The 23114-nt window shown below is 47.8% G+C and overlaps 1 protein-coding gene across 4 annotated transcripts in view; it reads left to right on the forward strand.

Annotated features, from left to right (window-relative positions):
* The first annotated feature begins 1285 nt into the window (after positions 1 to 1285).
* MLLT6 (MLLT6, PHD finger containing) overlaps positions 1286 to 23114 on the forward strand; it is a 68522-nt gene continuing 46693 nt past the window's right edge. The window contains exons 1-7 of one of the 4 annotated variants that reach the window (XM_073326421.2): positions 1286 to 1938; positions 7125 to 7204; positions 13907 to 13961; positions 15592 to 15701; positions 17588 to 17691; positions 18470 to 18563; positions 20644 to 20763. In XM_073326421.2, the coding sequence (XP_073182522.1) occupies positions 1830 to 1938; positions 7125 to 7204; positions 13907 to 13961; positions 15592 to 15701; positions 17588 to 17691; positions 18470 to 18563; positions 20644 to 20763 (672 nt within the window). In that variant the 5' untranslated portion in view covers positions 1286 to 1829. Of the gene's footprint in view, positions 1939 to 7124; positions 7205 to 13906; positions 13962 to 15591; positions 15702 to 17587; positions 17692 to 18469; positions 18564 to 20640; positions 20764 to 23114 lie in introns of all 4 variants that reach the window. The other 3 variants (XM_073326420.2, XM_073326422.2, XM_073326423.2) reach the window with 3 other exon arrangements.

Raw genomic sequence — 23114 nt, forward strand, 5'->3', positions numbered from 1 at the left:
TATCTTTGTGGGACTTGAGATAAAGTGTTTTTTTTTTCTCTGAAGTTGCTGACTTTTCAAGATTATCCATCCTTATGGCTCAGCAACCAACCAAAGACTAAATAACAAGCAAAGATCCTGTGTGGTTCAGTGATTTCCTTGTTAAGCTTCTATCCAAGAGGCAGCATTCTCTTATTCTTTACATGATTTCTTTTAAAAACGAAACAACAAGAACAACAGAGATTTACAGGAAGGGAAGTATGTTTAATGTCAACGACCCAACTTTAAAATCCTCTTTTTATTGAGGTTGCCCTCTTCTGTTCCTCAGCCAACTCTGACCTCTTATGCAACACCTACTACTAGTACAGGAATAGAATTGAGCAATTTAAAAGGACACCTACTAGGCCCCTCCTAAACCAGTGCAGGACTGTCCCCACGCTCTACTTTTTTCTATTGCTTAGTCCAGTCTACTTTTTAGGGCTTTACTCTCTGGGACAGACAGTGCGGCCTAGTGCATGGGGCACTGGGTTGGGCATCTTGAGACCTGGTTTTGACCTGCTATATGACTATGGCAAGTTATTCCTGTTGTCAGTTTCTTCCCCACCCTTTGACTATGTAAACTGTAATATTTTATGAGCAGTTGCTGTCTTTCACTGTAGGTTTGTACACAGTGGAGCCCTGCTCTTAATTTGCACCTCCAGGTGCTATTGTAATATACAGTAGAACCTCAGAGTTACGAACCCCTTAGGAACGGAGGTAGTTTGTAACTCTGAAAAGTTCCTAACTCTGAACAAAACATTATGGTTGTTCTTTCAAAAGTTTACAACCGAACATTGACTTAATACAGCTTTGAAACTTTATTATGCAGAGGAAAAATGCTGCTTTCCCTTTATTTATTTTTAGTAGTTTAGGTTTAACACAGTACTGTACTGTATTTCCTTCTTCTCCTTTTTTCGTCTCTGCTGCTGCCTGATTATGTCCTTCTGGTTCCAAAAGAGGTGTGTGATTGACTGGTCAGTTCCTAACTCTGGTGCTGGTAACTCTGATTAATGTCCTAATAATCTAACCCAGTGTACTCTAATTGCGCTCCTTACAATATGCTTTTCCAGCTACAGCTTTACTATTTAACGTCAGGATATCCTTACACAATGGATGTGAAACTCCAAGGGGGCCATTTTCCTCCCTGTTCCCCTGGCAAGATGCTTTTTCTAGCAGGTGCCAATGGGTTAACAAATCATTATTTTAGCTTTTTAGGAGCCAATGCATGCCAGACGGTGGCGCTGGCCGTGCCCCTATCTGTCAAGAAGGAATTGTATAGATAATAGGATTTGGGGAATGGTCCTAGCTGATCACTCCGGAGATATCCGAGCTGACTGGGGTGGGCAAGCATCCCGCGTTTTGCACACACGAACGGATGCACACTTAGATTCCTGATCAGTTTCCAAGGGGAAAGAAGCTAAAGGGAGGAAGGAGGGGAGAAGAAGAAGAAGAAGAAGAAGAAAAAAGCTCCCTACCCAGTCAGGCGGCAGTCCCTGAACCTAAGATTTTACACAGCTTCTACGTAGCCATGATTGCTGTATAGACTGGAGAGCTTCTATGTGTGTGCCTATGTGTGTGGACGGGAATGTGCCACCCTCCAGCGCCTGCCTGAGCCCTTAGCCAGCGCCTGGCTCTGCTTGATTGTCTCCTGGCAGGAACAATGTGGGTTTGCCCTGGGGGTCCCAGACCCCTGTCCCCGCCTGTGGAAAGCGTGTGAAAGGCAGCTTTGCAAGAAGGGGGCAACGCACGGAGGAGGAGGCGTGTGTCCCTAGCAGGAGGAGGGGTGGAAAAAAGGAAGCCCTCATGGAAGTATGAAGGAGATGGTGGGAGGCTGCTGTGTTTGTTCTGACGAGAGAGGATGGGCAGAGAACCCGCTGGTCTATTGCGATGGACACGGTTGCAACGTGGCTGTGCATCAAGGTAAGGCAGGGAGGGGAAGACCCCTCTCCCCAGCGCCGGGCTTTGCTTGTGGGGAGCGGAAAGGGTGTGGGGAGAAGGGGGGGGGGAGGAAACCCCCAGATCCCCGCCCCCCTCCCACCCCGGCCTGTCCAGGCACAGAACAGCGATGGGAAGCTCTGAGCCATCCCGAGCGGGGGAGGAAGGGGTGGGGGAGAAAAATGGGGTGTATGTGTGTGTGTGTGGGGGGCTTTGTTTTATCCCTATTGTTCAAAATAACGGTATTGTTCATGGGCCCTGCTGCGATGTCGGGGACTATGCCCAGGGGGCGGAGCAGGGGGGCAGGAGTAACAGCGGTTTGGGGACCCTGGTGTGTGTCTACACTGGGGTGGGAGTGCAGGGGTGGGGTGGGGTTATTTTTGGTTGGTGGGGGCGCTAAGTGGGGAGTGGGTTCTTAGCCCCGGGTGCTGTTTTTTTGGGAGGGTCTGCAGAAGGGGGTTCGCCAAAGCAACACACCACACAACCGGGAGCCTCCCGGTTGTTTACTATTCGCTGTTGTCATTATTAGGAGCGGGGTAAACTCTGGGAGTCCTTCGCAGAGAGCAGGGACCTCTGGCTGCGTTTCCCCGGCTTCCTCCCGGAGGACTGTGTGTTTATTAGTAGGGGCCCGGGGGGGACATCTGTGGGGACAAGATCTTTAGGGAAAGTGTCTGTGTGTGGGGGGGGGATCTGATGGGAGGTGCAGACCCCCACTCTGGAGGCGGGGCAGGGGTTTGCAGAGGTGACAGAAAGGCAGGGAAAGGCACCGGGGCTGGCTGCTTTGGCAGATTATTAACGTGGGGGCGGGCGGGCCGCAGGATTGCGAAGGGGGTTAAAAGACCTCGCCTGGCCAAGTGTTTCTTCTGCTCCCTGCTGCACATGGCTGGGTTATTAATGCCTCTCCGGGCTGAGTTAACCCTTTCGAGGGGCAGCACCGGGACCCTCTCACAGGCTGGGTCCTGCAGGGGGAGGCAGCCCCACTTATCCCGCCCCCCCACCCCCCAGTAAGGATTACAAGCATTTGTAAATGACTTTACATAAAGGGCAGCACACACACGAGCTGGAAATGTTGCCCTCCTCAGATCTGGGGGAAATAGCTTTTTAGTGGAAGTCCAGCAGAAGGGGAGATGGTGAAAAGCTGAAGAAGCATAAGATTATCATGTGATTTTGTTTAATAATAGAAAGTATCCTGGTCTCACTTGGTGTCTGTCTGTCATCATCATACATAAGCCAGTATCTATCTATCTATCTATCTATCTATCTATCTATCTATCTATCTATCTATCTATCTATCTATCTATCTATCTATCTATCTATCCAGTGTACTGCTCTAACTGCCCCAATAACAAGGAGGTGAGTGAAACCAGACAATCACTACACTCTCCAATGAACTCATACGTCAAAATAATAATAATAAAAAAGACAAAAACAGCCTTTCACCCTCGGGCAAACACTTCTCCCAAGTGATCACTTTGTATCTGAGCTCTGAGTCCTCCTCAAAGGAAATCTGCTCAACACTTTCAAAAGCCAAGCCTGGGAACTTAAATTCGTAACTCTGCTAGACACCAAAAATCATGGACTTAATAAAGACACCAGATCTATGGCTCATAACAACAATCTGTAACCCACTAAGCCTCCTTTGTCCTTTGGGGGAGGTTTAGGCTGGATATTAGGAAAAACTTTTTCACTAGGAGGGTGGTGAAACACTAGACTGTGTTACCTAGGGAGGTGGTGGAATCTCCTTCCTTAGAAGTTTTTAAGGTCAGGCTTGACAAAGCCCTGCCTGGGATGATTTAGTTGGGGACTGGTCCTGCTCTGGGCAGGGGTTGGACGAGATGACCTCCTGAGGTCCCTTCCAACCCTGATATTCTATGATTCTATGACATCAGAGGTGATGACTGCCCTCTTCACCTTGAATGGTCTCTTGCAACATGTGTTAACTCCTTATCTGTTCCACCTTGTATTTAGCTGTGATACTCTCAGTACCTTTCCCAGACCTGAAGAAGAGCTCTGTGTAAGCCCTAAAGCTTGTCCCTCTCACCAACAGAAGTTGGTCCAGTAAAAGACATTACCTCACCCACCTGGTTTCTCTTTATCATACATAAGCCAATATCCATCATTATCATACATAAGCCAATATCTATCTATTGTACCCCAATATTTCTTTCTCTCTTGTTCTCTTTCTTTCTAGACTTTCTTATACAGGTTTCTGTGACTGGGAGGTTGGGCATTCTTCTGTGGCTTATACGCCATGCTCACACCTGTAATAAGAGGTCATTTGCAACCAGGCGAGCAAGGGGAAGTTAAACAGAAGAAGCAGAGCTTGCAGGGGAATTCTCTTCACAAACAGATGCAGTGCCTCCTGTCATAAAAGAGTTTATTCCAGGATGCCTGTAATGATCTGTTAGCATGTAGCTGGTCACTCTGAAATGACACTGGCTTGTTGTTTTAATGTCATTGGTGTCACTCTTCTACTTCCTATTTTTGTAATACCAGAAACTTGAGGATATTTTTCTTCTCTACTGATTATTGGGCATTGGCATCTATGCCTTTCTCCTCCCCCCCACCCCCATCCTGAATATTAACACATATGCTTTTAATTGGTAACTAGGACAGTTCCCACTTTTACAGTGCTTTATGATTCTGAAATGTCTTTGTTTACAAGCCAATGCAATGATACTGGGACTTTATACGTTTACGACTTGCTGCAGAGACAGCAGAGCAGGCAGAAAACATTGTTTTGGCAGGGCCTACGAAACCACTTTTGAGTTTATAAAAGTCTGAGTCGTCAAGTAGTGTATAAAGTATCATACAACCTAGATATTTAGACTTGGGAAGACTTGCCTCCTTCGGGTTATAATAATTTTAAGGGACATCCTATTTGATATCCAGAAACCTTGTCACCCTCCCTTACTATACTACCTGTGACCATGGCATTTGGATATGATTTTGGCATACTTTAAATTTTCTCTTCCAAATAGAGTTGCTTTGTTAATTTATCTCTTTGTGCTTTGTGCGCAAAGGTAAACCGTATTTAGCTTTTGACTGCATGAATAAAATAGAGCCAAAAATGACCTTACTTTAAAACTTCACATTAGAGCTGGTCAAAAAACAGAATGCAATTTTTGGTGGAAATTTTCCTTAAAACATTGTCCCATTTGGTAACTCAAAATTACATTTTTCAACAAAAGTGTCATAAAAATGCAAATTAAGAACATTTTCAACTCTGGTCCATGTACAGTTTATATTTTCTTTCTTTCTCTCTTCTTGTTCAAGCAACAGGCAGGGAAACTAATAATGTGTTCAGCTGAGTGCTTGCCTCTGGCCGTAAGCTTATTGCTAAAGATGGACCCAAGGCACTCCTCTGTCATTGCTTTTATATAGTTTCTATTTTCTTATGTGTATGCCTTGGCTCACCCTGGATTGAGCCAGCCCTTTCAGTTTAACTCCACCACCCCCATTTCCCCCCCCCCCCAGCTCACATAAAATCTCAGGCATTAGAGAAATGGCAAAAACTTATTGTGGTCCTGTCCCGTCTTATCCCCAGGGAACATCACATGAGTGCTTCCGGCATTATATTTTCAGATGCTTTGTCCAACCTAGTTTCAATGATGGGGACTCCATTCCAATTGTCAGCTCAGCTTTGAAGGTTGAGTAAGGAGGATGTAATTTGTTCTTTGCTGACGGGTCCCTACATCCTAGTTGAAGCAGAAATGACCATACCCCTGTCTTCTCTTTGCTTCTGTTGCTTTAAACCCACATGCATCCTTCCAGAGTCAGCAATACTCTCTTAAAATCCAACAAGTACATCCCTTGATGGGTTAGAGAGAGGCACTGTTGTTGAAGGAGGTAGGGCATCCTCAAGTGACATTGCCAGTCCTTGGAAAGGGTTATAATGGCCAGGATGTTGGATTGCCCCATGGCAGAAGGGAAACAGGCTGATTATAAAGGAGAGAGCTTCTGTTCACACAGTGGGAGCTGGAGACCATCAGTCATGCTGGGAGAGCAAAGAGAGGGGAAGATTTTGATAAGAGCAGGGTAAAATATGAAGATTTCCTGGATGCTAGCTGGAGGCTGTTACATTAAAGTGGAGCTTGTTCCCCACATTGGTCCAAAATAGCCCAGATTTGGTGACCTTCCTGGCATGCTGAAAAAAGCATCTCTTTCACAGGGTTTTTGGAGAGGGCTAAGGGTATGCTTCACGGTGATGAAGAGGTGGAAAAGAGATTCTATAGTTGTCTGGCTGGCAAAGTTCCTGGTGAAACGATTGTTTTAATGCTGCTATAATTTTACTGTATTATTAATGATGGTTAGGGCACCCCTAGAGCCTTGGATAGGAGTCTTTTTAATTATTTTAAATCTAAATAAAGCAGAACCTGGTGGATTTGAAATTGACTGGGGATTGTGGGAGTCATCTCTCCACTCCATCTAGGCCAGATTTTCCAATGAGCTCAGCTCTCATTCAGGCCAGATTTTTCAGAAGCTTTCTGCATGTTGGGTGCTGACCTCTTCTGAAAGTCTGGCCTGAAGTGTCACAGTGGAACTGCTGAGTACTTTGGAAAAGTTGGTCCCTTATTCAAGTGCTGAGCTCAGCGGAAGATCTGGCCCCAGTTGTGGATCGAAGGAGAATGTTCCCTACCTTTAAAACCCTCCTCTGCAGCCTCAAGCTAACTGCATGCAAGACATCTGCTGTGGTCCTGTGGCAAGGCCTTAGGCTTGAGAGCCAGACAATCCTGGGTTTTATTCCCCACTCTGCTAGTAAGGCAAGTCAGTTTGCTGCCTTGTGCCTGTGTTTACAGGGTGAAACTCCACAGCCTGTGTTATGCTGCAGGTCAGACTAGAATTAGATGATCTAATGGTTCCTTTGGGCCTTCAGACTGACTCTTGTTTTACAATGCACTAGGGTCTGCAGGTCTGACCAGAGCCAGAGGATGTTCTCCAACAGATTTGTGGGGGTGGGAGAGAGAGGTGGGTGTATTGTGTTTTCTGGTGGTGGGAGTCGGGAGGATAAGCTGCTGTTTAATTTTAATTTTTGCTCTTGTAATTTAAGTCTGCCTGCCTATAGCTTTGGAGAGGCAGCCCTCCCCCCTTTTTTGTTTGTGTATGAATCTGAATAATTTAAACAAACAATGAAAAAGCCAAATTAATTTTCTCCTGCTTCTCCCTCACAGCTTGCTACGGAATTGTCCAGGTTCCCACCGGACCTTGGTTCTGCCGAAAATGTGAATCTCAAGAGAGAGCCGCCAGGGTGGTGAGTACAAGTCACACCTGTCTTTACACTGACTAGATAATTCTGTTCCCCTTTTACTCCCCAGGAATGGTCCAGTGGGGTGGGAAGTGGAACTCAGGAGATGTGGGTTCTCACCCCAGCTCTGCTGATAACCTTAGCCAAGTCCTTCAAATGTTCTTCCTCCTATTGAAGTTTAATATGATTTGAGTGCCTAACTCCCTTTGAAATTCCCTGCTTGATTTAAATCAAACCAATCTTGTGTTGACAAGGCCAGAATCAATATAAGCCAGGTTTAAGAGTGCCCGCGCAGCCTTTTGCACTGATTTAGCTACATTCTTTTAAATCACTGCTTTAGTTAAACTAATGTAGACAAACCCTTGCTATGTACCTGTGCAGCACCTATCACAGTAGGGTCCCCAGTCTCAGCTGGGGATTGTAGGAGTCCTGGCAATATTATAGCTGTTTCACAGGTGGGCACACAGAATTGAAGCGAGTTGGCAAAGAGCTCAAGCTAAGGGCTTGTCTACACTGCAAAGTAGTAAGTGGAAGAGTTAGGAAGAGAACCCATGTCTCCTAGCTTGCAGACCCCAACTCTAACCACTAGATCCCACCCCCTGTTGGAACCAGGACTGCAAACAAGACCTTGACTCCCAGACCCCGCCCTGCTTCTCTAACCATTGGGAAATACTGCTTTTATATACACTGTGGTAAAGAGTATGGAATGTGCCTGAAGGTGGTTTTATCCCATGCAAATAGTTTCCTAACAGAGGGTCAGGACAGGAATGGTAATCTGGATTTCACGCCCCTCCTCCTCCTCCTCCTCCTTGCCCCTGCGAGGGAAGGACACCCTGCTGTGTTAGTTACAGTGCAAACAGTGTCTCAGCTGAAATAATATACATGCACATGCAAGTCCTCCTGTGGGGGGGCCCTCACCTGTGTGCCTGGCGAGGACTGTAATGTTTCAGCAGGAGACTATGCCCCTCAATCTACCTTCAAGATAGCAGGAGAATAATGGCCCTGCAGGTGGCTCCTCTTTTAACTCACCCTCAGTGAAATCTGTTGGACAATGCATAGTGGGCTTCAGTGATGCCGTTCATTCATGTGATATTCAGTCCTGGCTCCATAATAACCAGACAGTGATAACCTTATTTCCTAAGAAGAGCAGGGGGTGACTGCCTAGCTAAATCTCTTACCTTATGCGTGTTAGACGCTAGCAGTCGTAACAGCAGATGCACAGATGGGTAAATACCTAGAAAGAGTCAGTCCTTTGATGTAGGAAGCTGTGCATCTGGTGATCAGTGAGGGACTGACTCAGCTCTTGTGAGTTCTGTGCTGAGCTCTGCTAGCTATTTACTATGTGGCCTTGTATACCACAACACAGTGGATTGGGTAGTACACTAAGACCTAGAAGACGTGGGCTGTGTTCCTGGCACTGCCAGAGGCTGGCAGCTTTGCTGTGCCCTAGTTTCCTCCTCTTTAAGAGGAAAATTATCTTCCCCTGGGTAGCCTTGGTTGCAAAATTCTGCAGTAGAAGTGCAAGATGTTTTTAGTAACCAGTGATACGATCCATTGGCATCCATATCTCACTTGCAGTGATTGGTTCTGAGCTGAACTCCACTGAGAAATAACAAGTATCAAGGGGTAGCTGTGTTAGTCTGTATCCACAAAAACAACAAGGAGTCCGGTGGCACCTTAAAGACTAACAGATTTGTTTGGGCATAAGCTTTTGTGGGTAAAAGAACAAAGTTTTTACCCACAGAAGTTTATGCCCAAATAAATCTGTTAGTCTTTAAGGGGCCACCGGACTACTTGCTGTTTTTGAGAAATAACAGCCAGCCTCTAATAAGGTTTTGCACTTTCATAGCTCTCACCATATGAGAATCTCAAACCACTTTATAAAGATTAAACATTACCTCCCCAAAAAACATGAACTGAATGAATATTTATAGCCTCATGTTACAAATGGGGTCACTAAAGCACAGGGAAATATATGACTTGCCCAGGGTTTTAAAATCTAGATCTTATGATTCCATACCGCTGCTCTGACCAGACTCCCTCGAGCTGGGAAGAGAATCCAGGAGTCCTCATGCCCAGTCGCCTGCTCTAACCATTAGATTGTGCTCCCTGCTCTGAACTAAGATGAGAATCTAGGAGTCCTAACCTCTAGGCCCCCCTGCTCTAACTTTTAGGCTCTGCTCCTTTCACAGAGCTGGAAGGAGAACCCAGGAGGCTAGACTAGAGACCAGGTTGGTTGAACGTAAGGAAGAAGAACTGCTAATCCCTACTCAGAACCCCTCCTCAAATTCGCAGGTCCCTAAAGGATGCTATGGACATTAGTGTGCTTACAGTAAGCAACTGAAAACCTATTCCACTTTGTAATCAAATTGTCTGGGAAGCCCAGTAAGCTGCAGTGGCCCGGAGGGCAGCTTTAGCTGTCTTTTAGAAGCAGGACTATTAAAAGTCTTGTGTGGGACTGTTAACCCCTCTTGTTATGATCAGAGCTTTGCTAATCGCATGGTGGGAGAGACACTTTGATCTAAGGGTTGGAGGGAAGAGTGTAGGGGCCTTTTCAAGTGCAAATTTCTTACTACAGGGCTGCAGTTTACTCTGTTCTCTTTGGGCTTTGCTGGGGTTTCCATGCAGATCATGGGAGCAGCTCTCCAGTGCCCTCCCTGGCAATCCCTGCCCAGTCAGAAGCAGTGTATTCATATACCAGACCAATACCCAATGTCTTTCATTCTTGTGCCGAGGGGGTGGGGGGCTGACTGCTGAGTTCCTGATGGACTCTACCATTTCCCCCCACGTTTCTTATTATTTTTAATATTATTTAGCACTGGTGAAAGTTGCCGGTTTGCCAACCCATGAGACTTGAGTCTCTTATTTATCCAGAGAGCAGGTACAGCATAGGCCAGGAGAGCAGAAGCTTCCCAAACTCTGCCCATGGCCAGAAATTTCTCAGGCTGTTTTTATATTATACACACATATTAATGTGTATTGCACTAGAGATCAGAGACCAGGGGCCCCTGTGATGCTCGCTGCTGCTCAATCACAACTACAAGATGACTGCAGCGTAAGGGTCTGATTCTCCATTGCCATGCAGTCACTGACACCGGAGCAAAGTGGGTGTGAAACATTATCAAATCGAAGTGATAGGCTCAGACACCTAGTTTGCACTGATGCAAAGTGCATGGCAATACAGAATCAGGCCCTGGTGCAGCTACCCTGTTGCAAACCCCTCCTGTAGACACAAGCTTGCGCAGGTGCAGTATGATTTCCACTGTTTTGAAATGGGTCTAATCTGCCCTGGGGCAAATTGTGTGTGTCCCACCAGCGTGAAGCACATCTGCACAGTGGCTCGCACCCCAGTGTACAAGAGAGCTCGAGCCTATAGAAGAGGTTACCTCCAGGGGGCAGAGAGGAGTTGGGTCTCCATGACCCCTTCAACTACAGATGTTTTTGCTGAGAATGCCAGTAAAGGAGCAGTTGTTTGTTGCTAAATGCGATGATGGTTTTTCTAACTCGGGACACTATCCCACTGAGGAGTGGAATCTCTAGAGCTTGTAACATACAGCAAACCCAAACAAGGGCCCCACATCCAGGAACGTTTATTCCACTAGCCCCTCCACCCACCCAGCTCACGTTGATGGCCCCCATAATTACAGCTGGTCATAAATTTTCCATGGAAACTTTTTTTGCGGGGGACAGAAAATGGCTTTTTCGACAAAATGGACATTTTCGCCAAAAAAGGGTCAGTTTTTCATTGAGAATTTGCGGGGTTTGGATTTTTCATCCCAAACCTGCAAAACGTACAAGAAAAAATGTCAACAAAAATAGAAAATACATTTTGTTTGCCCTTAATTTTTTCATGGGAGGAAATTTTTTTTTCTCCTGCCGCCTCTTTCCGCAAACATTAGTGCGAGGTTGGCGGCACAAGTGTGCCAGCATCGGACACGCTCCTGGGAACACACATTTGCTGTAAAAGCCACGCCAGTACTGAGAGACATCTGGAAAGCTCATTGTGGGTTGGGGTCATCCAACCAGGGAGCAGGAAAAATACCAGGTGAGCCATCACCTGTCACAAATAGCCAGATACAAATAGCCAGCGACACAAAAAGGTGTGGAAAGAATTAATACTGGGACTCACCATCTGCTGTGAGGTGCTGGGTGGATCCTCTGTCCAGGGCCAGAGTCTCCACTTCCATTGTCCCCTGCCGCCATTTTAATTAGGGCAGCCAGGTGTGTGTTATTGAGCCAGTCTCTGTCTGTTCCCTCCTGGCTGCTTCCTTTGCTGGAACTGCAGGGGGCTGGATGGGTCTGGGCAGGTCTTGCCTCCCCTCACAGCCGGAGGGCATTTCCTCAGCCCCTTTTGGCTGCAGCGGCCTCCCTGGTGGTGGGGCTCCCTCTCCTGCTTCCGGAGAGGCTGGTGGAGATGGGAAGCAGGAGTCTGGTGTGAGGCAGGGATGGTCCTGGGGCTGGCAGTGCTGTGGAGAGGGTCCGGCGTTAGTTGGGTCTCGTCTTCTCCCCATCTGCCATGGCCATTTCTCTCAGTGGGGCCAGCCCCCCTCACCGCCACAGCGCACTGCCTCTGGGGCCAGTTCCTCACTCTCTGGGGCTGCCTGCCCCTTTCCCTTCTCCACACTAGGCATCCTACCCTCGCCCACTGCAGCCCCCCATTGACCGGCTGAGGGACGATGGCGAAAGGTGGGCGGTGGGGCGCTCCAGCCACTGGTCAGAAGGAGAGCTGGGGCGGGGCTCCCTTTGGAATTCCAGCCTCTGCATCCTGGCGAGTCCGAACCCTGCAGCCAGGGTGAGCTCCGGCCCTGGGCAGAGGGCCTGCTCAGAGGCCGCGTACCCCTGCCAGCACTGCCAGCCCCAAAGCATCCAGAAATAACGAGCCAGGCCAAAATCACGCGATTGGCTGAAAAATCCTGAGATGGTTTGAAAACATGTTTGGGTTCTTTTTGTTTGCCTGCTGCTACTTGAGTCCTGGTTTCTCCACAACCACAAGGGCCAGAAATTTACTTAAAAAAAAAAAAAAAAAAAAAAAGAAAAGAAAGCAAGCTGGGAGTTTAATGTAATTCCATGACTACAGGATCTGGCACATTAACATCAAACATCGGGAGACTTGTGATAAATACTCGTGTGTTGGGAATGGTGCTGGATTTTACACTTGGAGCGGTAGCTGCTGAGAGCACTTTATGACCAACCCATATTGTGTGAAATATCTTCCCATAAAACCAATACAGGTAAAAAAATTGGTCCCTGATAAACCATGGACAGAAAAAGGTGCAGGATTTTTTGAATTCATTGTTTCCTGCGGATGCTTTGCCCATCTTTGAGCTGAAACCCTCCAAGCTCATTTCACACGGTCATTCATAACTCTTGGGCCCAGAATTGTAAAGGGCTTTCAGGCATCGTCACACTCAGTGCAGCGAGGCCTAACTGATTTAAGAGTCTAAATCTCTTTTTCAAAAGGGATTGAACCACTTAGGAGCTAAGATTGCATTGACAGCTGATGGTATTTAGGTGTTGCAACACTGACCACAGCAGTGCCTAAATAGCTTTAAAAATCTGCTCCTCAGTCACTACTGACCGAGGCTGGACCAGTGACCTAGAAATGAAAGATTCTGTATCCCCTGAGCTAGCTTCCTTCCACCAAGTGTATTATCACAATGAGGCAAATAGAAAAGTGACCCTGGCTTAGCTCCTGAGCCTGTGTGAATCACCATAGTACCACTGAAATCAGTGGAACGACTAGTGGTTCTCAACCCCTGGGGGTACGCAGAGGTCTTCCAGCAGGTACATCAACTCACCTAGATATTTGCCTAGTTTTACAACAGGCTTCATAAAAAGCACTAGCGAAATTAGTACAAACTAAAATTTCATACAGACAGTGACTTATTTATACTGCTCTCTATGACTATACACTGAAATGTGTGTACAATATTTATACTCCAGTTGGTTTATTTTATAATTATATGGTAAAAATGAGAAAGTCAGCAATTTTTCAATACAAGCAGCCTGTGACACTTCTGTATTTTTATGTCTGATTTTGTAAGCAAGTCGTTTTTAAGTGGGGTGAAACCTGGAAGTACGCAAGACAAAGCAGACTCCTGAAAGGGGTACAGGAGTCTGGAAAGGTTCAGAGCCACTGAACTACACCAATTTACACCGGTTAAGGATCCGAGCTCTTAATCACTCATTGGATCCCTCTGGTGTAAATGCAGCACTCTGGTATTAGAGAGATAAGGTCGATGCAGTAACATTTTATTGGACCAACTTCTGGTGGAGGAAGGTACAAACTTCCGATCTACGCAGAGCGCTTCTTCACGTTGGGGGCAGGAAGCCGAATAGCTCAGATGGAGGAAGCAGAGTGATTCAGACAGTCTACTTCCTTCCCCAGACCTGAAGAAGAGCTCTGTGTAGCTCAGAAAGTTTATACTTTCCACCAACAGAAATTGGTCCAATAGAAGATATTACCTCAACCACCTTGCCTCTCTCATGTCTTAGGACCAACACAGCTACAACGCTTCAAACACTTTGGTATTGCAGACAGGACAATATCTGGCTCTGCTGTCGAGTATCCTCCCCCCACACACCACTTCCTCTCAGTGAAGAAAACATCATCCCACATGATCCAGCCATGTGCTACATGAGAACATCTCTGTTCCCCATCCCTTACCAGGAACCATACTAACCTCATTGTTTCTGTTTGATTTCAAGAGATGCGAGCTGTGTCCCCACAAAGATGGAGCCCTGAAACGGACCGACAATGGAGGTAAATGCCCCTGCACAGAGCAGTCAGCTTGCTTTCTCATTTGCATTGTCTGCTGGGGGGATGGCAGCACCAGTTCCAGATGCAGAGTAGCGGTTAACAACCTAGAAATTACTGCACTCATTGTCCATCTAGGTTACTAGTGCTGGATGCTGTCTAGGTTGCCAACCAGTGGACAATGCCGAATGCTCCAGAGGAAGGAGTGACATCTCCCCTACCATACACACACGTACCTCCTAATGTACCTACACAGGCAACACTATTCTCTAGAAAAAATTCCTTCCTGACCCCTAGCTGGTGTTCTGGTTTATGCCCTGAAACATGGGGATGGCCTTTGTAATTTTCACCTAAGCTAGTGTCACTGCAGATGCTGCTATTATTCATATAAATACATAACCTACTAAACTATTTACTTCAATCATATGCTGTAGCGGTGAGTTACAAAGGTTAATTATGCTGGAGAGAACACCTCCGAGTAGGGATAAGAGGGGAATTGATTCTCTGAGAGAGCTAGTCAATTCTTGCCCTCTCTGCTGAGACTTCCAGCAAAGGAGTCGGTTAGTGGGGAGGCAGGACGGCGTAGTGGATAAAGAAGAGGTTCTGTTCCTAGTTCTGTCACTGTGTTGCTGGGTGACCTTGGGCAAATCACTTCACCTTCCTGTAACTTAGTTTTTCCCCATCTATAAAATAGGGAAAATGATACTTCCTTGGTAAAATGCCTTGAGATCTATGGAGGAATAAGCGCTAGGTATTCTTATCATCATTACTAGTGGCTGTTGTGATGATGGTTCAACTTGGGCTAGTGCTGTCCCAGGCAGGGTGGAGATTCTGCTTCTGCATCTGATTCTGTTGAGGATTCGGAATTTAACAATCAAACTGGGGCGGGGGGGAGGGGGGGTTGCTATAATGGAGTGGGACTTTCCTCCAGAGTTGTCCCATCCGCATCTTGTGGAGAGTTGTCCTTCTCCCAGCTGGCTGGTGGTTCTGGCTGGTCTGCAACAGTCTGAGCTTCAGATCTCGAGTGGGTCATTTGTGGGGAGGAGTGGACATTCTAAACCTGCTCTCTCCAAGAAATTTCTGTCCCTTTAGTTAAAATTTGCAGGTGGTATCTAGCCATCTGTCTGTCTACAGAGGATGGCGATCAGTTGTTCTTCATGTTCACCAAGGGTGGGACAAGAAGGAATCAGCTTAATTTGAAGCAAGACAGTGTAGGTCAGATATTAGGAAAAACTTTCTAACTCTAAGGATAAGGAAGCACTGGAACAGGCTACCGAGAGAGGCTGTCGAATCCCCATCATTGGAGGTTTTTAAGAAAAGGTTGGACAACCTCCTGCTAGAGATGGCCTAGGTTATAATTCATCCTGCCTCAAAATGTGGGGATGCCAAGATGACCTCTTGAGGTCCCTTCCAGTCCTATCTTTCACAATTAAAATCTCAAGGCCAGGATGTGATTTAGTTTAGTTCCCTCCCTTCCAGCCGGGGCCTGGCCTTGAGATTTTAATTGTGAAAGATAGGACTGGAAGGGACCTCAAGAGGTCATCTTCCATCCTACTGCCTGTTTGCTGCCCTCCCTAGGTCTCTGGCATCTCATGGGGGCCTGCTGTGATCTTCTGTCTCCTGTTTGCCTCCCCAGGCTGGGCCCATGTCGTCTGTGCTCTGTACATCCCCGAGGTGCAGTTCGCCAACGTGCTGACCATGGAGCCGATTGTCCTGCAGTATGTACCTCACGACCGTTTCAGCAAGGTGAGGCTGCTTGAGGAGGGAGAAGAGTTATTCGAGCTAAAGGACACGGTTGGAACAAGAACAAAGGGGGTTAAACTGGCCTTGAATAAACTTAGGCTGGAAGTTAGAAGAAGGATTCTGACCATCAGAGGAGTCCCTCTAGGAGGAGTGGGGAGAGCAAACAACCTAACTAGTTTTAAAATGGAGCTTGATACATTTATGAACAGGGTGATATGACAGCATGCCAACCCCTGAGTACACCCCCTTGTGGCATGGCATGGCCCCAGTGCTTAATTTGTGCTCGGGCTCATCCCTAGTGCGTCTAGGCTTGCTGTGTTAATTATGAAAGTAAAAAAATTGCTTGAGCCCTGGCACCTCTTTCATTACAAATTAAGCACTGCATGGCCCTGCAGGCCCTCTCCTCTCTCTTTCTCGTGTCATGCAATTATTTACTAGTAGACCAGAGTACTTAGACCAAGATTTCCTCCTGCTAATAAGGAGGCTTACTTATTAACTCTTGCACAAAGTACAAACTCCTTAGCTCCTCAAATCCACCCTTCTTCCGGGAGCTAATTCAGACAGGTCTCCTCTCCTCAGACATCTCACAGTCTCCACCTGGGCCTGTGTGCTCTCGACCAGGTAGACTTCTACCTCCTGCTAGCATTTCTAGACGCTGCTCTGAGAGCCTCTTTTCTCTAGGAGAACCTTCCGTCAGCTGAGCTCGTACCCTTTTATCAAGTGCAAGGGGGTTAATTATTGGCACGGGGGCTGGGCTGGGCTAGGCTAGGCTCATTCTCCTTAAAGAAGCCCTTTGTGGGTAGACTGGGCCCTGACTCCTTTTAAAGGGGCCAGCCACCCTGTGACATAAGGGCGGACTCTATGATCCAGGAGGTCTCTGTCAGTCCTTTCTCCCTTTTCTCCAGATACCCCTACCTCCATATGGTCTTTGTTGGGCCTTTTCTTATTCCCTGCATTTCCTATCCACTTTGGGTTCATTTCCGGGTATTTTATTCCCTTTCAAAAACATATAATAAAGTGAAGTCTCATTAAAATTCTAGAATCACAGGGTTAGAAGGGACCACACGGGTCATCTAGTCTAATCCCCTGCCAAGATGCAAGATTTGTTGTGTCTAAACCATCCAAGGCAGATGGCTATCCAGCCTCCTTTTGAAAACCGCCAGAGAAGGAGCTTCCATGTCTTCTCCAGGCAGACTGTTCCATTATCCTGGTGTTCTTACCGTTAGGAAGTTTTTCCTGAGGTTTAATCTAAATCTGCTCTGCTGTAGTTTGAATTCATTGCCTCTTGTCCTGCCCTGTGGCAATTCTTGCAAGTTACCTTGATTTCCCTCCATTGCCATGGCTCTGCCTCTGACTTGTGCCTTTGCATTCCCATTGCCCTCACCCGGCCCTTGCCCAGAGAACACTTCTTGTTGTGTGTGCAATGCCCCATATTGTGGTGTGAGCCACTTGTTATTTGGGGGGACAGGGGAAGACTGTGAGTGGGATTAGACTGTGTCTGTCCCCCCCTATTATTAGGGGATGGCAGGAGTGGCAGTTCATCTGCCCAATGCATTGCAGGGAGAATGGGGATGGTCTCCCTTTGACCCACATGTTATGGGGAATTTGTGGGCTGAAGCTGTCTTTGACTCACGGGTTATGGAGAAACATGCGTGGGAGGAAAGGCAAGGAGGCTGTTATTCGGATCAATGGGGCTGAGGCTGAGTGGAACACTGAAAAATAAACCAGTATCAGTGTCACAGGAAGGAACTGATACACCCCCCGGGGAGAAGTTTGGGAAGGTCTTTGCGGACTATGGAGCAGTGTGCATGGGATGGGGAAGGCCTGCTCATTGCATGGCCTTCATGGGGTTGAGGGACAGCTCATAGCCCTCCGTTTCCTTTCCCCAGACTTGCTATATCTGTGAAGAGCAGGGCAGGGAGAGCAAAGCAGCCTCTGGGGCTTGTATGACCTGCAATCGACATGGCTGCCGGCAAGCCTTCCATGTCACCTGGTGAGTCGCCGCGGTAACGGCCCCCATCAGCTGTTTTCTGAGCCACAGCCTTGAGGCCATGTTAAGCAGCAGACAGGGCCTCACTCCAAGGGGAACTGGGCAAATAACACTGACTTTATATCCCCCACACACACCTACCAGAGGTGGAGGAGATTCCCCAGAGTTGTGTGAAATTTCACAAGAAGGAGGCATTCCCAGGGCGGGGCAGTGAGTGACGGGGATTTCCCTAGGACTGGGTGAAATCTAAGGATAGAGAGGCTGACTCACAGCCCAGGGATGCTTTTTCACGAGCACAGGGGCCTGGAAGAGCTTCATCAGAAATATGTGATTTTTAAGGTCCCATCTCTCATGCACCTTCAGAGCCTGTCGATCATGGGAAGGTTGGAATTCCCTGCTTTGCACTGGGAGCAGCCTGGCTTCCTTGCTCATGAGCTATTGTCCCTTGGAATAATCACATGTCGCTCAGACCAGTCCCCAGCTAAATGCAAAAATTACAGATAGAGGTGGTAGACAATGTTCAACGTTTCCACTAAAACCTTTTGCGAAAATTTTCCCCACCAGCTTAGAGAGAGGTTGAAATGGTTCCAAAGTGTAAAATTTTGGTGAAAATTTTCTCCTAATGTTTTTCAAATCGCTACCCTCTCCCTCTCCCCCCATCGCAAACCATTTATTGAACAGGCCAGGATGGGAAGCATCCAGCCCTTCATGGGACAAAGCACTCAGCACATGGCCTGTTGAGGTTTATGCTCTGCTGCCTTCCCCACCTTGTGCATTTCAGTGCCCAGATGGCCGGCCTCTTGTGTGAAGAGGAAGTTCTGGAAGTCGACAATGTCAAATATTGTGGCTACTGCAAGTATCACTTCAACAAAATGGTGAGTCCCTTTGTTTCCCTGGTAGGGCTTATTCCCGCTTGAAAGGGGAGGCAGCATCTTGGGGGTTGATCCTGGATCGTCCCAATGCCTGGCAGCAGGAGAGGCCCTGAGGGGATGTAGGCGAGACCTTAGTCTGTGCCATGGACCGCTCCTTGGTTCTCTTGCTCTCACAGGGCTAGCAGAGCCTGCGAGTGGCTACCTTCCCTGACCTTTGACGCAAAGCACTTTAAAACTATGGGGCTGGTTCTGGCCCCCTGCTCCTGCCCCTGTAGGGCACTCTGGGAGCACTCAAGGGACCTGGGGGAGATTCTCCAGGTGCAGGAGCAGCATAGGGCTGATGTAAGCAGCCCATTACTACTCTGGCCTAGGTGGTGGTCTTGGGACCAGTAGGGGACGTGTCAGGACGGGAGGGAATGTGGTGCTACAGGGCTCTTGGTACTAAGGGGGTTCTGAGCTGTTGTCCAACCCATATGCCTTCCTGAAGAGGTTGCTGTAAGATAGAGCAGCCCTAATTTATGCCTGGAACCAGGGGCGGCCCAAAGATGGCATGAAGACACCCAGGAGATGCAGCACAGATATATATATATATATATATATATATATCCCCATCAAAATGCAGGGAGGAGGGTGACACGCTGCCCAGCATTCAGGGGAGATTTGGGGCAACAGGAAAATGGGCTCCTCCCCATTACATCACAAGAGGAATAGGAGGGAGAGGGACCCTTCCCAATTTAGAGACCCCTTCTCTCCCCAACCCTACTGGAAAGGACACCTAATCCCCAGCGCTCTCGGCCCCTGCTTTGTTTGGTGGCCTTTCACAATCTCCTTCCCACTTCTCAGGGCTGTCACATTCCGTGTCTAATATCTCCGGCCTCCTCCCCAAAGTCAAACTGGAGGCCACATTCCTGCTATGTGGGTCCCTTCATCACCCAGGACAACCATGGCCCTGTATCTGCTTTCCCGATGCACTTATAGGCAGCAGGGCTCCCCAGCAGCCACCTCACCAGGGGTCTGAGAACAGAGCCCCCCTCACCCAACATCTTACTCAAGAGCATTGGCCTTATCTAGGAAGGGGGTCTGGATGTAGAAGCCAAGCAGGGGAGTCTGGTTTGGGCCTATCTATATATATCTACCCATGTGAGCTAAGCAAGGGTTTAGGGGTGGTACAAATCAGGTCAGAGCACCATCGCTGTCACAATTCAGCTCCTCCTCATAGGTAAGCTCCTTTCCTCCTTGCTTACAAACCTCTCACACCCAGGCAGGGCCCAGCTACTTCCTCTGCCTCGTGCGTGTCTTTGTGCACTGGCCATGTGACATACAGGAATTGGATAGTATCCCTTGAAGCAGTCTGTGAACCCTCTGGTGGCCCTCACTGTGCTGCTCTGTGCTTTCGAAACCAGTCAGAGCAGCAGTATGCATGTATAACTAGGCTTGGCATGTCAGTCGCGCATACTAAACACATTTGTTGGGCTCCCCACGTGGTTTCTTCACACCATTATTGTTGTGTAAAGTAAAAGGCACAAGAGGCCACGAGGAGGAATCTGAAGTGGAGTGATGTATAAGAAGCAGGGGAGAGGGCTGTCCATCTGACCAGATGGAGAGTTGCTGGGGTAGGAGAGGGGAAGTCAGGTAAAGCATGTCTCATTAATCCCCTGTCCTCATTCAGCTTGCCCAGAAAGTTGGCAAGCTGTAGGTTATCCTGCTTGTAATCTTCTTTCTAGTGAAAGGGTGGAACTCCTCCAGCCTCCCTTCCCAAGACCAGCAAAGGGCCATGTGGCCCCTGTTTTAGGCCACACCGACACCACGGTTGTTACAGAGGCACAGCTGCCACTATGCCATTGTAGCCACACCTACATTGGGGGGTTGCCTTGGCTTAACTACAGCTTTCAGGGTGTGTGTGAATTTTTCATACCCCTGAGTGACGTAGTTAGATCGACCTAAATTTTAAGTGTAGCCGAGGCCTTAGTCATGATTTTGCTGAAGTGCTGAAGCATTGGCCCTGTCCTCACCATTGGCTCTTTGTTTTTTTTTTTGTCTGGTCTCCATTTCCTCCCCCCAAATCCCCCGCTTATCTCAGAAGACATTGCGTCACTCTGGAGGCAGCTCCTTCATCGCCGGGAGAAGAAGCCGGTCTGTGTCACCTGCCCAGGAGAAGCCTGTCTCCCACCATGAGAGGCCAAAGAAGGTAATGTTCCCCTGGGTATGTGTCTGCGCATTGAGAGAGTAAGGACTTGGTCATATGGGGTGAAAGAAAGGAGAAAAGGGTGTGGGGGACACAGGTATCCTGTCTGATGTATCATTGCCGTCCAATCACAACTGGAGATTTGTCCACTGGGCTGCGTTTTCAAATCGCACTCTAGAAACACATGGTAAATTTGGAAGCACAGCCATGGTGTATGTGAAACACTGCACGTACAAAGGGAACACATGCCAGCAGAGGTGCCCATGTAACATGCTTCCCCTCCCTTCCCAGCGGTTGTTCCATGTGGAGGATAACAGTCTACTACTGCCACCAGCTAGCAGAGTTACTTCTGTAGCTCAAGTGGGAAGAGTCTGTGCTGTGGTGCTGAAAGCAGTGGGTTCAAATACAGCCTGTGACTTATGCTTGAGGTTATGCTCACGGACTTTGGAGGCTTTGCATTCAAGGGCCAAGAGATTATGGGTCACAGAATTTTGGCCAAGTTGTTAACTGTAAACAATAAAATAATTCATAATAACAAGCAAGGTAATTAATTAGCCAAATTAAGCACAGTCACATGGATCCTGCCCTGTGGTGCAAAACTAACCAAGGAAATGTCTCATTTTGGTTAAATGATTATTCTGAAGAACATCACACTCTGTGTCTGTCTGGAATTATAGTTATTTAAACGAGTAAGATGTGCTTACCGAAATCACGACAGTATTACATGCCATGTTAATGAGGGAGACAGAGATGTGCTCTCCTATTGGCCACATTGATGTCTTCTGAGACTTTATGGATCAAATTCTGCTCTCAGTAATCCTGGTGTGAATCTGGAGTGACTCCACTGAAGTCATTGAGGTTTACACCAGTGGAACCGGGAGCAGAATTTAGCTCTTTGCACAAATGCAGCTGATGGTGCCATGCAAACTGGAGCAGGAACTCCTAAAGTCTTGCCCTGGGTGGTGTCTGCGGGTGTCTGGCTTGCTAGCTTTTATTTTGTCTTGTTTTAATGCTGCAGCCCTCCATAAATAAACAAACCAATTCAAATCCAGCGCAGACTGGTAATAACCAAACTCCAGAACTCCCTGAGGGCTTGTTGGGTGATTTCTGTGGAATGAATTGGGTGGGTCTCAGCCCAGTTCCCAGTGGGCAGCCACATCCACCTTAGAAAAGCAACATGGCTGCAGTGAATGCCACCTGATTTCCTTCTTGCCAGCCCCATCTAAGAGGGGCTGAGTAGGTCGTGAAGATTCATGTCCCATCTCGTCCCTATTGAGAGGTCCCTCCAGATCTGGGTTGACACACACCGGCCAGTATGTGCGAGCACCGTGCCGTACCTGATCCGCAGTCGAACAGGGGAGACATCAGTTTCTAGGGATGCTTGTATAAATTCACATGCACCCCACTGCTGACCCTGAAAGGGCAAATTTCCTGGTGTAGATGAGGCTAAGATACACCAGGATATATTTACTCCTCTTGTAAGTTGCAGCTGCTGGGAGGGAGGGAGAGAGAAAGAGCCTTTGTGTCATGGATAGAGAGAGCTGGAGCTTGGCACTGGGTAAACAGCTGTAATGGAACGTGCTATTTTTAGCCAGCACCAGCCAGAGGGGTTGGGGGAGGGGGACGGGATCAGTGTGATTGACAGGAGCTTTGGAGATCCCAGCTGGAATTATAAGTGACTGAAGCTGCGAAGGTCAGGGACTGTAAGACGGTTACTGTATTTACATAGACTTTGGCAGCGGGGGTGACAGGGGCGGGATCATTGTCATGTGCCTAGCAGGCAGGAGTGTAGGTGGTGCTGGTCTCCATGCTGAGGCTGGAAAAACAGGTTGGCACCGGAGGAGAAGCCAGAGCAGGAGGAATGTATGTTTGTTTGCATTTCTGCAGCACTTGCTGCTGCTGTCACGTCTGGGTGCTTCACAAACAGGGATGGACTCAGCCCCACAGAGCTGGGCGGATCATCACTGGGTTTGTATAGCCCCTAGCACAATAGGGCACTGGCCCATGACTCCATACATTACATAAATTGTAATCGTAAATCATTCCCCCATTACAGACGGGGAAACTGAGGCACAAAGAGGGCTAAGTGTAAACCTCCTCTCTTGGGGGGATGAAGCAGCTGACACGAGAATGGTCATGAAGCACCCGGCCTTGCCCCTCAACTCCCACTGAAGTCTGTGTAAGTCATGGGTGCTCAGCAATATACAGGTCCGGCCCCAGTTCGTTGTTAAGGTGCACGAATTGAAAGAATTGCCACTGAATACAGATTGTGCATGTGCTGTAACCATTCAAAGAGTGTCTAAAGCAGGACTTCAAATCTGTTACTCCCCGACCCGTTTCACAGTAAGGGTTGAGTGGCTAGGTCAGGG

The sequence above is a fragment of the Lepidochelys kempii genome, chromosome 27 (assembly GCF_965140285.1).
Source record: "Lepidochelys kempii isolate rLepKem1 chromosome 27, rLepKem1.hap1, whole genome shotgun sequence".
In the NCBI taxonomy this organism is placed as follows: domain Eukaryota; kingdom Metazoa; phylum Chordata; order Testudines; family Cheloniidae; genus Lepidochelys; species Lepidochelys kempii.